At 52.9% G+C, this 13120-nt stretch overlaps 1 protein-coding gene across 2 annotated transcripts in view; it reads right to left on the bottom strand.

Moving 5' to 3' along the window:
* Positions 1 to 7494, bottom strand: part of ST8SIA2 (ST8 alpha-N-acetyl-neuraminide alpha-2,8-sialyltransferase 2) — a gene marked incomplete at both ends in the record, with an annotated part of 66311 nt that extends 58817 nt beyond the window's left edge. For both annotated transcript variants that reach the window (XM_080692489.1, XM_080692490.1), the window contains one exon: positions 7397 to 7494. In XM_080692489.1, the coding sequence (XP_080548615.1) occupies positions 7397 to 7494 (98 nt within the window). The remainder of the gene's footprint in view (positions 1 to 7396) is intronic.
* Between the last annotated feature and the right edge of the window lie 5626 nt (positions 7495 to 13120).

The raw sequence follows: 13120 nt of genomic DNA, 5'->3' as shown, positions 1-13120 counted from the left end.
CTGGGTTCCTCCAGTCCTAACGAGAAAGTCCTGGGGACAGAGGGCATCACTCTTGCCAAGAAGTTTGGAACTCAAAGGCCCACCTGCACAGTAAGGTGGGCTCTGGATTTCCCAGGGGAACAATCAGGATCCCAGTGCTCTCAGGTGTGGCCAGAGGAGGAGCTGCAGAGGGGCTGTGAATGCGTGTCATGCCGGGGTCCCTGCTGTTGGAGCCGCCATTCTCCCGGCAGCCAGTGACAGCCAAAGCTGAGAAAACACAGGGACACACAGGTCCCATCAGGACACCGGCCGCTTCCTAGCTGGGTGACAAATTGCAGGCGACTGGGGAGAATTTAAAACCAGCCCAGCTGCCACCCAGGAGAGTGACTAATCTCAACACTTAAGGACAAGCCTGGCACCAGAGAGATAGCGGGCAAGCCCAGACTGAGGAAGGTCCTCACCCTGGGAGTCTCTAGGGAGGAACCTGTCCCCATGTCCCTGCAGGAGACTGCCGCCTGACTCACCCGGCTGGTGGCATTCAGGCCTTGTGTATCCTGCCATCTGTCTGTCTAACTTGGTTTTGCTGGAGGCAGCTGAGAGATCTGATTCTAGTGGGCTTATCTAGGACCGGCACAGCTGCCCCAAGTCTCGACCTGTCATCTGATTCTCTGGTTTGACCAGTGTTTTAAAAATAAAAAGCACAGCGCTTGGAAGTGCTTAATAAAGAACATCTTGGAGAGGACACACCTGACCACGCCTGACATTCCTTACGACCCCCAGGTCTCCAGCGTGAAACCCCAGCATCCTTTTCTGGGCAGGAGGGGAGGGGACCAACCTCGGAGGAAACAGCTGGCCCCAAGTTCCCAGCCTGCTCTCAGTGTCAGGGCGAAAGCCCCCAAGGCCATGATAAAGTCGGAGCTGGTACTTGTTCTCCAGGCAAGAGGAGAGACGGCCACACGGCAGGGCCAGGCCGGGCTGTCTGCAGCACAATCGGGTGAGCAGAAGCTTGGCATCTGGACTCTGAAGCTTTGCTTTTTATGGGAACTGGCAAGCAGACCACTGGGTCCTCTTGTTTTACAAACTCAAAGGGGGGCTTTCATAGCCACCAGCCTGTCCTCCAGCATCCCAAGACAATGGACAGTGTCATCACAGTCAGCCTGGACACGTGGGAAGAGGAGTGGCTTTCCAACCAGTTGGGGCTGGTTGAATAGCAGGGACTTTCGGAAGCTGGGAGGCTGAATGCTGACTTTTTCTATTCCTGAGGCCAGAGTTTGTTCATTCAAAATATATTTTATGAGCATCACTGTCTAAACCATAGGTGTATCCCCAGGAGATCAAGGATGGGGGGGGGATGAAACATAATCATGGACTCCAGCCCCAGAGCATGCTGGGGTGGTAGGATGTAAAGGTGCACAGGGAAGGGGAGGGAGTCAGCTGGCCGAGGAGAAGATGGGGTCTGGGGGTGCTGTGCAGAGGAGCACTGACCTTGATGGAGGAGACACAGCAGACAGGAAAGAGGGACCTGGATGGAGCAAGAATGGCAGAAAGGGTATTGTGTGCAAGGAGGGTGATTAGGGGAGAGAAAAAAGCATGTGCAAAGGCACTGGGGTATGAAATGATGGTACAATCTGGATAAAAGTAAGCAATACAGAATGGTGGGAGCCCAGGGAGGCAGAAGAGAGAGGAGAGGGCTGGGCTAGGTGAGGTGCTTTTTGCCCTGTTAACAGCAACGGGAGTCTTTCTAGAATTCCACTCTCTTGAACGTATTCATAATGCACAATTTACAACATTCCCGATTTGTAAGACCTAAACAATTTTAAAACCTAGCAACCCTGCCTTGCAAGGGGAAAGAGGCTCTGAGTGTCGGGTGGGTTTCTAAGACGAGTCTCTATTTACAATTTAAATTTGACGCTAGAAACAGTTGCCAACAAGGACTTGGAGTGAGTGTTACAACCAGATCTTCCTTTCCTCCTATTATATCCTCCAATCGTGCTTATACTTGAGTGAAGTATACCGAGACAGGGGAGAAAAATGGGCTGTAAAAGAAAAAAACCCGCATCACCTTGAGCAAACGTGTATTCTCCTGACAGTACGTGGACTTCGCCCACTCAAGGTCTTTCCTGCACATTCACCTGGACTCAGCCCGGTGGTGCAGCAGCTCTCAGCTGAGGGCAGCAGCTGCCGGCTGCTCGCAGGCCTAGCCATGGCTCTGAGAGCCGGGCACCGCGCTAACTCTGAAGCACTAGCGCACTGGATTCTCACCAAACCCTTCTAGTACTTTCTGGTACCTTCCCAGGGCTGCACTAAGATGCTCCCGATGCCTCAACTCCAGCTGGTCAAACGTCCACTCTAACAGGTGCCCGAGAGGGGCCAGCTGGTCAACACCTTCACAACCACCCCAGCTCCAGATGCCTGGGCGCCCAGTCCCACGGCGTGTAGAAGCTGGGAAAGCCAGTTTGGTTGACATGGGGACCAGGTTGGCAATGGAATGGGAAATTTCCCTCCTCTAGAAGATTTAGCCAAGGTTCTGCCCCCGAGACTGGGACTCATGGCCATGCAGGTGTACAGCAGGCCGGGGTGAGCACCTTTGTCCTCTAGCATGGCGCCGAACGTGGTCGGACCAGAGGGACAGGTTGGCAAGATGAATCCTACGTCATCCTCCAGTCCTCCTCATTCAGTTCTCTTCTTTCTAAATTACTGGGGAAGAAAGTACTAAGGCCAGGCCAAGCTCTTAGAAAAACTCTGGGCCTTAGCAAGAACCCTGGGAAAGAAATTAGAAAGCACTGGAGGGAAAGCGAGTCAGAGGACCCCTTGGCCTGCTATGATGGTTAAGAGTATGGGCTTTGACCTCTGTTCCGTTAGGATACAGAATATTCCCAGGAAAAACCTGTATACTAGCAATGTGAAAATGTTCAGAAATGAAATAATTGAATCAGAGCTCTAATCTCCTCAATGGATAATCCTGAAGGATTAACCATTTGAATGGATTTACTGGGTGATCACCTAGGCAGGTTGGGTATGGCCAGAGGTAGGTCACCTGGGGAAATATAGTTGTTCCTGGTCTCTCCTCCTTCTCCTTCTCCTTCTCCTTCTCCTTCTCCTTCTCCTTCTCCTTCTCCTTCTCCTTCTCCTTCTCCTTCTCCTTCTCCTTCTCCTCCCCCCCTCTATCTCTCTCTCTGTTTTCTTCTGCCATACAGTCATGACACCTGCCTTGGAGTCAGCTGACTGTGGACTGTACCTCTGAAACCATGAGCCAAATGAACTATTTTTTCCCTCTATGTTGCTCAAGTATCTTGATTCCAGTGATATAAAAGCTGACCAAAAAAAAAATCTCCATAGAGCTCGGGTCAAGCACTTGCATTAGCACAAGTCAAACACGCTCTCCGAGCCTCCGTTTCCGGGTTGCTAAATAGGGGATAGCAACAGTACCTAGATTAGAGGGGTTTGGTGAGAAGTCAGTGGACTGGTGCTTCCAAGTCCTTAGCACAGTGCCTGGCACACAGACATCAACAAATAGCAGTTCCGGGTGTATCACTGGCTGCTGGCCATTGGGTTGCCGTGAGGATAAAATGCTTTTGTGTCTAAGAGGAAGCTCTATAAGCTCCTGGCTCATAGCCTGCACTCAACGTGTGCTAACCAACACCGCCATCACATGGGCACGACTGCTATTGTTATCCTTACTTGCTACTGATTTCGTCTTTAACCGGAGTCTCATAACTCTTCTATGATTGCAAAAGCTTATTTGGGAAGTAGGGCATTGGGTTACAAGAGAGGAGACCTATACAAGCCTGCTCTGCTTGTAACCAGCCAGAGTGGGATCTGAGGTAAGTGATGTTACATCTCAGGGTCAAATTAACCCTAACAAGAGTGGAGTTTTCTACACGGGGAGCCCTTCCTATCCTAAGGATCTATGAGCCTCAGCCTTGCTCCAAGATCCTGTGTGTGCCTAACAAAGTATCAGGATTCAGGGAAGAGACTCATCCTACAGATAATTACTTACTGACTCTATGTGCCCGCTCTGGGGACATCATTGAAGACAACCACCATGCCCCATACCCCCTCATGGAGTTTAACTCAAGACTGAATTCATTCAGCCCAGGGAAAAAACAGAAGAAGAGTTCAGCTCACCACCTGGTCCAATTGACTCTAAAATGTAGGTTGTATGCACCCATCATGGGCTGTTTTTCTCAAATCCCACCCAGTGTCTGACTGAGAATTTGAATTTGCTCCTTGGCTTCCGGATAAGGACTTTCCGGATGCTCTGAAGAGAACTTGTCTTTCCGCATTTCCCTTTCTCAGTAAGCCCGGCTGAATGAAAGCAAAAGATTCAGAAAGGGATCTGTAAAAATAATCTCTGGGAAAGAGATGTATCTCTTAAAAAAAAAGCCCTTCAAAGAGAGCCTTCCCCTCACGGAAGGCTTATGATTCCTCTGAGCAGGATGGGACCACTGAGGCCACCACATGGAAACTCTCATTTTCTAAGAAAGGAAATTAAGAGTTTCAGAAAAGTGGAGGCCAGTCTTATTCCTCCAGACAATACATTTGTAATTTGCTTTCTTCTTCTACTTTACATTCCATAATCCTTGGAAAACTGGCCCCCAAAAGCAGTCCCTTCCTTCTTTCCTTCCTGCCTAACAGATCACAAGGTCCCAACTGTCCATCGTCTTCCAGAAACAGCAACCCTTTTCCAGGAGCATTGCTGTCTCCCAGGGACAGACACTGGCAGGTAATTCATGATCTTTCCTGGCAGAGGTCAAGGGCAGTTGGGGAAGGGTGGGCAGGACTGGTGCCACCATGGAGTGGTGCTCAGCAGGACTCGGGTGTCCCAAGAGGGTGTACAGTGAGGAAGACAGAGCCCTCTTGACACCCCCACTGGCCAGGCACTTCCGGGCACTGACTCCCAACCATTCGAAGTTGGAGTGTTCCCAAGGATTTAACTGTATGTTAAATCTCTCTTATAAAGCAGAAGATGCTGGTGGGATTTTTAGTAGTAGTTAGTAGTAGTAGTAGTAGGAATTGAATCTTGGGGCACTCTACTTCCAAGTTACACTCCCAACCCTATTTTATTTTATTTTTGTTGTTGTTGTTGTTTTTAAATAGGGTCTCACTGGGTTACTGAGAATCTTAACTAAACTGCTGAGGCTGGTCTGGAACTGCCATTTCTCCTGTCCTAGCCTCCCAAGTACTGGGATTATCGGCCCATCATGCTGGGCTAGGATTCTCATCCTCTGCCCACATCTTTCCTCCCGTAGCCACATGGAATCCCAGGTAAGACTCCTTTCATCTTGATTCAGTGTAGGTGGGGCTGAAGTATTGGTTCCAATCACCTGGCCCCCAGCACCCATACCCACCCGGGAGAGGGTGGTGTCTCAGGCCCCACAGGCTGAGCCAAGAGTCAGCCTGAAAACCAGAGAGAACAGAAAGAACCATGACGCCCCAGGAGATGCCAAATTGTTACCTGCTTGGCAATTTCCCCCTAGGCTCAGCCCAAGCAGGGGCAGGATAAAAAATAAGTAGGGCTCCTCCAGTGGAACAGGTCCCAAGAGGACATACACATAGCAAAAAAAAAAAGAGCCCAGCGTTTTGAATATGCTGTCTATTTGTGAATGCCCTTCTGAGCCCAGCCTTGACGCTCCTTCTTCCATACACTGCTGAAACAACTGGATGTGGGAGTGGAGTGGAGCTTCACAGTGCATTTGGCAGAAAGTGCAACATTACCGCAGAGGATGAGAAAATTAAAAGTCCCTGGCAGAGGGAAGGTACTGTGTAAAAAGTTCATCAGCGGATGGGCAAGGCATGCCCGAGTACAGAGCCACTTCCTGGGGTTCTATAGCAGAACAATAGGCAGATGCCAGCCGCACCAAGTGATCTGGGCCAGGCGGAGCCCACCTCTGAGAGAAAAGACCAGGAGCCCCGAGGAAGGGCCCCTGCCCATCCCAGGACGTCGCCTGCCTGGTTGCCTTTTGCTCCACATCTCTGAGGCGAATAGAAAGTCGCTTGTTTCTCCGTCTCCGCGTGGGAACTGGTGGCACTGAACAACATCTGTGAAAGTTTTCGGAGCTCGTGGGGAAACCGAGGACGAGGAGGAGAAGGGGGCACAGAGAAGGGCCCCAGAGACACAGGTGGAGGCCACAGAAGGGACTGTGGGGTTCTTGAGGTGGGCAGAGCCAGGGGGCCAGGAGAGGGCGGGAAGTGGCCCAGCCCCCAGGCTCAGGTCCTGGGAGCCTCCGCCTCTCGGGCTCACGAGGCTCAGCCTTTTGGAGGTCCCCGGCAGCGTGGCGGGCCCTCGATCCGCGTTGATAATGCGCGAAATGACGAGCGGGACAAAGGAGGGGCGCGCGCACGCGGCGCGGGACTCCACTGTGCCCGGCTGGGCAGGAATCCCGCAGGAGGAGGGACCTTCTGCCCTCGCAGAGACTTCGCCTTCTCCCTGTCCGGGAACCTCAGAGCCCCGGTGGCCTCCCCGCCCACCGCCCTTTGGAGGCTTAGGAGATGGGACGGGCTCCGCGGAGGCTTGGGGTGGGGCGCACTCAGCCTCCTGGACACACGGCGGGTCTGTCCCGCGCTGCAAGTGCGCGCTGCGGGAAGTCCCGGGCTCGGAAGCCAGCCGGGGGTCGCGGGCCCGCCCCAGCTCTGGAGAGGTGGGAAGAGCCAGGGCGAGACCGCGCTCCTGGGGGCCCTGAAGCCCACCGGGCGGCGGCAGAGACTTTCCCCAAACGCCTGTCCCTCTGGGGCCAGCGCACGGCAGCCGGGGGGCACGGGGTCTCAGGGTCCAAAGCCCCGCCAGGGCTGGGGTCTCCGTCCAACCCAGCGCGCCTCGCCTCGAGCAGTGCCCGCCCCACGCCCAGATCCCGGGCGGCGGGAGGCGTGTGTGCGTGCGATGTGTGTGTGCAGGGGACCTTCCCCTTCCCCGGGGTCGGGGCACGGCTCCCGCCCTCCGCTCGGGCCCGGGGATCCCCTCCCCCAGCTCAGAGATCCCCGCGCGCCCCCTGCCCACTTTGCCAAGGCGAGAAAGCGGCCGAGCCCGAGACAAAGAAACTCCTGCCTCCCTCCACTCTCGGCCCCTCCAGCCCGCCGGAGACACTCCCCGGCGCCCTCCCTCGACCCCGGCGGCACTGTGCGCGGACACCCGGGGAGGGGCAGGGTGGGCGAGTCCGCTTCCCCACGCCGGGCGGCTAGGGACTGCCCGCGCCTCCCGCCCGGGGACCCCCACGGCCGCCGCGCCCGCGCCCCCCGCTCCCCTAGCCGTCCCGGGTCCCCGGCGCCGCCTCTGCAGCCCAAACTGCCCCCACCTCTCCGCGGAGCGGCCGGGGGGCGCGGCGCACACAAAGCGGCCGGGGCTGGGGGCGGCTGAGCTCGGGGAGAGGGGACCCCGCCGGGGCTGGGGGCGCGGGCCCGAGCGCAGCTATTTATTTACCCGATTTCTTCTTCGATCTCCGAGATGTCTGCGAAGATGAGGAAGACCACGAGCAGCGTGAGCGCGGCCAGCATCCAGCTCCGGAATTGCAGCTGCATGGTGGGTTTGCGCCCGCCGGGACCCACGCGGGCCGGCGCGGGGAGCGGGGCTGGAGCGCGAGGCGGCCGGAGCCTCCGCGCCACGGCGGCCGGGCAGACTCCCTGCGCTCCGGGCTGGTCCGGGCCGGCGGCGGCGGCGACACTCGGGGCTGCCCGGGCGCCGCGGCTGCGCTCCCCTCCGGCCGCTGCCCGCCCCGCCCCTCTCCTCGCGCCCCGCCCTCGCCCCGCCCGCGCCCCGCTCCGCGCGCAGTTTGACAGCTCCTCGGCGTCAAACTCCGGCGTCCAGCCGCCAGCCTGGGCTCCTCGCGCCTGGGCTCTCCCAGCGTCCGGGGGCTCCGGCGCCGGCCACTCCCGGCCTAGGAGGGCTGGGCTCCGGGCACCGAGAGCGGCCCGGGAGGAGCGCGCACCTCCGGGCGCACCCAGCGCGCAGGCGAAACGCCCTCCCTCGCCGGCTCTTTGTCCAGCGCCTTCGCCTCCTCTCAAAGTTTTCCCCGACACAAAGACCGACACCTGGAGACAGATCCCAGCGCGCCTAGAGGAGGCGGTTTCTGCCAGGCAGATGCGTTCGCAGTCGACGAATGAGGACAGGTGGTAGAAGGGAGGGAGGGGAGAAGAAATGTCCGGGACTGGCCAACTTGGGCGGGGATGGCGATTGCTGTTTGTGGGCTAGGTGGTAAGCCCGCGACGGCCCACCTCCTCTCGGCGGTCATCTTTGTCCATTTATGGAGCTGAGTTGCTCCAGGTCACGCAGCGTGGCCGGATCCCTGGCTTCCTCCGTGGCTGCGGTCCCTGCAAGAGCGGATGAGCGCCCACCCCGCCTGGGCTCGGAGGCGCTGACTCCCGGTGGGCGTCACCTCTCCGGCTTTCGTTTTTCTTCCTGGAAAAAAATCAATAACCACCCCCCTCCCCGGAGTCCTATTATGATTGAAAGGCCTTCTAGAAAAATACGGCTCCCATGGGGGGTAAGGCCCCCATGCTGAACATTTTACGCTTCCCCAGCCTTAGACAGTTTTAGCTCAAATTACATTTTGCACCAACCATTAGCCTAGGGTGGGAAGGGCCCCATTAAGTTTTACTGGAATTGGAGAATTACCTGTATTTTTTTCTTCTTCTTCTTCTTGCAGTAATTGTAACGGTTCCTGCAATTAGGAAATGTAACTTTCCAGCAGTGACCGTCTGGTTTATGAAAGGGTCCCAGAGGTTTGAGTGTGAGCAGAGCTCTGTGGAATGTCCTGCCTGCCTGGGAAACATTTGCAAATGATGGACAGGTTGGCGGTGTCCCAGGCCAACTCGCAGTGGTTTGTGGAGGTGCTGGCAGCAGCGAAATCTCTCCAAGGGCCACCAAGGGGCCGTCTTGACGTCCCCACCAAAGTGCTGTCTGTGCCCAGAATCCTGAGGCCTCTGTGCTTAAGAAAGAGCAGAAAGGAGGCCTCCAAGCGGCAGTCCCCTGGGTTTTGTTGGCACTGGAAGCCCAGAGGCGCGCTCCCCTGCAGGAGAGGAGGTGATCCCATCACTGCCAAGACAGGGAAGCCTCACAGAGAAGTTGGGCAAGTTCTGTATCAGCCTCCTCTGACTGCCGGGAGCAGATGTTTCTCCCTAGAGGAGGGGAGAGGAGGGCAGCATCAACCAATTCCGGCTATAGATAGCCCCTAGCAGTCTATGCACCTCAGCTTTCAATTCCAGTGCTTGGGAGGCTGAGACAGGAGAATGGAAGGTTCAAGGCCAGCCTCAGCTACTTAGGACCTCCACAACTTAGTGAGACCCTGGTTCAAAATAATAAAATATGGCTGGGGGTGCAGCTTGGAGGTAGAATGCCCCTGGATTCAATCCCCGGTACCACAAAAAAGTCTATGCACCTCCACTTTTTTTTTTTTAAATAGCAAGCTCCTTGAGGGCACCAGATGCTTTTTGGGGGTGGGGTTTTCTGATGTTGAGCTCAGTGTTGAATGTTACTCTCCCTATCCATTATAAGTGAGGACAAGACACCCAGCGGCTGTTTCCCACTAGCACAGTTGCTGACAAAATCTAAGTGTCCTGTGTCCAAGATTCCCAAGTGCCTAGAGGGTTTTCTCGCTCTCTCGATGGGTGGCATAGCAGGTGTGGGGCGGTCCTTGCTGTCATTTGACTTGTTTTTATGAGATGAATGGTTGGGATATCCGGTAGGGTGGACTATGAACAAAGTATGTCTGGTGCGCTGTTCATTGCTTCCATTAAGCCTCCGTGCAACCCGCTGCTCAGCAGTATTTATTGAGCACCGGCGTTGTGCCAGGATCTGTGCTAAAGGCTGGAGATAAAAGAAGCTACCTAATTTCCCAGTCCTCTAGTGGTTCACCATTCAGGAGGAAGCCAAACTATAATCTGAGATGCCACCTAGAGCAGATCTACAGGCTTCGGAGTAGCCTGGAATTGATTAATAAGATGATCCCAAAGAGCAAGAAGAAGCGGGCGGTGGCGGCCCACGCCTGCGATCCTAGTACGCAGGAGACTGAGGCAGGAGGACTGCAGGTCTGAGGCCACCGAGCAGTAACTTAGCAATATCCTGTCAAAAATTTTAAAAAAAGATAAAAAGGGGGATTTGGCAGGAAAAGTGGATGGAATTAGAGACTGTTATGCTAAATGAGATTGGCCAGTCTTAGCCAGAGAGACATTGAGAAACGAAAAAAGACTTCAGATAAATGAGGAGAGAAACCAGTAGCATCATGGAAAGAAATCTGAGGAAGAAGATGAGAAGAAAGGGGGAGAGTTAATGAAGAAGATAGTTTAAGCAATCCTAACGATATCAATTTCAAAGTCATTGTGAGGGGGGGAGGAGGGGCTGGGAAGGGACTTGGAGGGACATGCAGTTGGTGCTGTGTGCATGTATGTTTCTGTCACAATAAACCTAAATATGATGTGTGATGACGCGTGGTCGCTGGGCTCCAATAAAAGTATGTTTTCTTTTTTAAGGATTGGAGGTGTAGCTCGGAAATAGATAGCCCTTGGATCAATGACCTCCTCTCTCTCTCACTCTCTGACTCTCTCACACATGCAGAGAGAGAGAGGGAGGGAGGGGGAGGGAGGGAAAGAGAGAGAGAGAAAGAGAGAGAGAGAGAGAGAGAGAGAGAGAGAGAGAGAGAGAGAGAAACCAGCTGGCTGGTTTCTTTCTCCCTTGCTCTTCTGCTACCTTTCCACTAGCTACACTCTTCCTATGAAGAACATCATGGAGATATGACCACAATCCTGAACTCATAGGTCAGATAAACCTCATTACTTCAAGTACTCTTACAAGCAGATATCGTTTCCATTTTCTTTTAGGTGATCCATGCTCCTATCCCAAGCTCAGAAGTATTCCTCCTTTGCATCTATCCACTAGGAGAGAGTTGTTGGATGGCCAGGAAATAGTGGAAAGCTTGTATGGAATAGTTTCACCCCTTGTAAAGGAATACTTGTATGCAGGCCCACAGAGCAATGTCCATTAAATACATCTGCTGGGAAATAGAGCTGGCTTCACAATGTAGAGGCTGTCCTTGGAGTGAGTGAGAGTCATTGAGCTGGGATTTTAATTGCAGGGTGATGAGGAACTTTCATGGCTGCTGATCGTAGAATAACATCTATAATCACTCAAGTTGGAATCTTCCTGGGCTGGCCACTTCAACAGTGATCTGCGTGCACCCAACTCCCATTGTTGTCTCTGAAAGATAAGCTTGTTCCTGAAATGTGGGCAGAGGGAGGGAGAATGGTCAGATTGGCAGCAAATGCCAGGCTGCTGATGTTCCCATGCCTGCATATGCATGGCTCCTCCACCCTCACCCCACCTGTGCTTGTGGCTTCTGTGTTTAAGCCAGTGTCTTCTCCTGAGTTGGATTTCCCAAGACCCTGGGAGGTCCCACTACTGTCATTTCTTTAAGGAAAGCCATCGAATGCTTGGGTTAAAATGTAAGGTTTACATGGGAGTGGCAGCAAATTAAAAGTCATTAGCACCTTCTAACACTTTAACTCAAATTAATAGAGTATATTAGCAATTCAGGCAACTGATAAGGGCTAGAAGTTTGTATTAATGAGGATGTGAGGAGCAGGAGGCTCTGCAGAAGTGGAAAGAAGCCCAATAGGATCAGCACACAACAGCCAGATGGCCTTATGCCGTCTATACCGGGCTTATCTTTCCAGCTGCCTGTTTCAAGAACAGGGACCCACTTAGAAACCCAGAAACTCCATCTCCCACTTACACATCAAACTAAATTCCCCCAAGCTCACTCCAGCTATTTTGAATTTTCACCCAATCACTTCTTGGGAACAATAAGATCTATGTTGATAATAACTTGTCCAACTTACTGACTTGGGAGACAGGGCAAGACTGATGTGAAAGGGAACAGGTGGAGGAGAGCTGAGAGGTGGAGGAGTTTGTGAGCACAAAGCCACAAAGCGAGGCGTGGCTCGGGGCTCTTATTTAGTCCTCTTGGCAAGCCTTTACTACAGACATCATCATCTCCATTTTGCATCGGAGCGCACTGAGGCTCAAAGAGGTTAAATTGCCCAAGGTAGCTCAGTTGGCAGACAGGGAATTCTAATTCAAATGGCTTCCCCTGGGCCTCCAAAACTGCTGGGATTCTGGGATTGCCAAAGTCCCCTCAGGCACTCAGGGCAGTTCTAAATAGATTTGTAAGCAGCCACCTCCTTTGATTCTGACTATATCCCCTTAGTTCCGGTGTGTTAGGATTCAGAGAACAAATCTATCTTGGCTCACTTCACATCCTTCTTCATTTGTGAGACTGTAATCATAAATCTCCATTTTCATCTTTCCACATGGAAAAGGCTAGTCCTTTCCATCATTTCAGCCTTTTTTTAAAAAAAAAAGAATCTGAAGAATATATACTAATTATCCAAAATTATGACCTAGTACCTAACCCTTGTGAACGCTAGCAGAAAGCAATTTAGAATGTTAAACGGTGACAAAGTGGTGATGGTCTTGTTTTCTCATCATATCTGAAGAAGCTGTGTGTGTGTCGGGGGAGGGTGGGATGGAGGATCCTGGAAAGAGGTAGAATGTCATAGTAACTGAGCGAACCTGCCTTTTCTTTTGGAATTGATACTAATTTGAGTGTTCTCACAAATGCAACGTTTCCCCCTTCCAGATCGGAATCAGAGCGCTAGCAATGCGGAGAAGCAAAGGGGCACATTTGCATTCCATTTGTAACTTTCATAAATAGCAAAATTGTAGTTTAGCCAAAGAAAGAAAAGGAATATACGCAGGCAATCGCTGTGAATGTTTCTGGGATTATCAGCAGGAGATGTTGGGAGGAATGTGGGAATAAGCTACTGGAGAGCTGGAGGGGAGAAGGAAGGGGGAGTATAGTTCCTTTTTTTTTCTTTTTTGGGATTTTGACAAACTCTTCAGTTGGGATGAAAGGAAGTTTTGAATCCAACCACAAAGATAAGTGCCAGATAGCAGAGAATGGAAGGGACTGCCCTCTTACAGTTCTTACCAGGGCTTCAATAAAATCATCACTTAAAGCTCTGAATCGTCTTCTTGGCTTATCCAACCTGGCCTAGAGTCCAGCACAATGTCCTCTTCATGAGGTCCCTGAAGACATGAGTTGTTGATTGTTCCCATTTCTCAGTCTCGTGACGCTCCTCGGCCTCTGGTTGG

The sequence above is a fragment of the Muscardinus avellanarius genome (assembly GCF_963383645.1).
Source record: "Muscardinus avellanarius genome assembly, chromosome: 3".
Classification (NCBI taxonomy): domain Eukaryota; kingdom Metazoa; phylum Chordata; class Mammalia; order Rodentia; family Gliridae; genus Muscardinus; species Muscardinus avellanarius.
The sequence above is the reverse complement of the archived record's forward strand: the minus strand, read 5'-3'. Positions and strand labels throughout refer to the sequence as shown.